We start from the raw sequence: 1,480 nt of genomic DNA, 5'->3' as shown, positions 1-1,480 counted from the left end.
GGGGGGGGGTGCACCCCGACCCCCGGCCGCTCACCAGAGGTTGTTGTCCTTCTGCGCCTTCTCCGGCAGCGGCTGTGCCCGGCTGCGGGCGCCCGGTGCCTTGTCCCGCAGCGCCTTGCCCGCCGGCTGCCCGTTGACGGCGTGGCACTTGGCGTACAGCTTGCTGAGGGGGCCGTGACGCCGTTCTGCCGGGGAACAGCCCGCCGTCAGCCCCCCGCCCGGCTCGCAGCCCCCCCCCGGCCCCCCGGCTCACCGCAGTGCTTCTGGAAGGCCTGCGGCTTCACCACCTGGCTGCAGTGGTTGCACACCACCAGGTAGAAGTCGTCGTGCGCCGGGCAGTGGCCGAAGATGGACATGTCTGTGGGGAGGTGGCGGGTCAGGCGCCGGAGCCGCGCGCAGCCCCAAAGCGGAGGCTTTTCTCCCCAAAACGGGGAGCTTACCTTCCTTGATCAGCGTCATGGCGTCCAGTTTCTTGCTCCCCTTGCTGCTCTCCTCCGGCTCCAACCCTGCTGGGAACAGAATCTCCCATCATCGCTGTCCTGAGCTGTGCCGGCCTCAGCTCCGCGCGTGCGGCACCGGGCGCTCGCCGCTCCCCAGCTCTGGCTGCGGTCACCGCGTCCCCCAGCTGCCACGCGCCATGCAGTGCTCCCAGGACAATGACAAGGGTTAAAATCAGAGCCGAGGACGGATCCAGCGCCTGGCTCCAGAATCAGGGTGCACCCTGGGGTGCCACCGCTGCTCGGTGTGCGGCACTCGGCCGGACCCCGTGACAGCCGGGGACAGCGGGTGGCAGGGAGCGGGCACCGCGATGTGCGGAGAGCACCGAGAACCCGAAGCCACCAGCAGGGACCCACTGCCACGTGTGGGGCTGAGCGGGGATGTGGGGTCGGCCCATCCTGGGGCCGGGTCACCCATGGACCCCCCAGCCGTGCCAGCTGGGCACCATGTCCCCCACTGCCTGCAATGGGATGCGCTGCGTGGAGGCTGGTGTCCTACCCTGTGCCATACTGGGCACCCAGTGCCATCCGGCTGTGCCATACTGGGCACCTGGTCCTGTCCGGCTGTGCCATACTGGGCACCCAGTGCCATCCAGCTGTGCCATACTGGGCACCAAGCCGTGTCCCGTTGTGCCACACTGGGCGCTCAGTCCTGTCCAGCTGTCCCATACTGGGCACCCAGTGGTGTGCGGCCGTGCCATGCTGGGCTCCCAGTCTCTTGCAGCGATGCCATACGGGGCGCCCGGCGCTGTCCATCCACGCCACGCCGGGTGCCCGGTTGCACGCAGCCGTGCCATACTGGGCTCCCAGTCCCTTGCAGCGGTGCCGTACCGGGTGCCCGGCGCTGTCCAGCCGTGTCACATCGGCGCCCGTTGCCCCCAGCGACACCACGCGGGATTCCCGGTCCCCCGGCCGCGCCGTACCGGACACGCCGCTCCCGGTGGCCGCGGGACGGGGCAGCGTCGGGACGGCACCTCCGCCCG

The 1,480-nt window shown here is 70.4% G+C and overlaps 1 protein-coding gene across 1 annotated transcript; it reads right to left on the bottom strand.

The window, feature by feature from the left end:
- ATXN7L2 (ataxin 7 like 2) lies at positions 35-506 on the bottom strand (the record flags this gene model as incomplete). Its single annotated transcript, XM_021376945.1, is given in 3 exon segments — positions 35-185; positions 254-358; positions 441-506. Coding segments are annotated over 3 exon segments (322 nt in total), but the record flags the coding sequence as incomplete, so codon positions are not given.

This window comes from Numida meleagris, chromosome 25 (assembly GCF_002078875.1).
Source record: "Numida meleagris isolate 19003 breed g44 Domestic line chromosome 25, NumMel1.0, whole genome shotgun sequence".
NCBI classification, from domain to species: domain Eukaryota; kingdom Metazoa; phylum Chordata; class Aves; order Galliformes; family Numididae; genus Numida; species Numida meleagris.
Note: the sequence above shows the minus strand (reverse complement) of the source record. Positions and strands in the feature narration are given on the sequence as shown.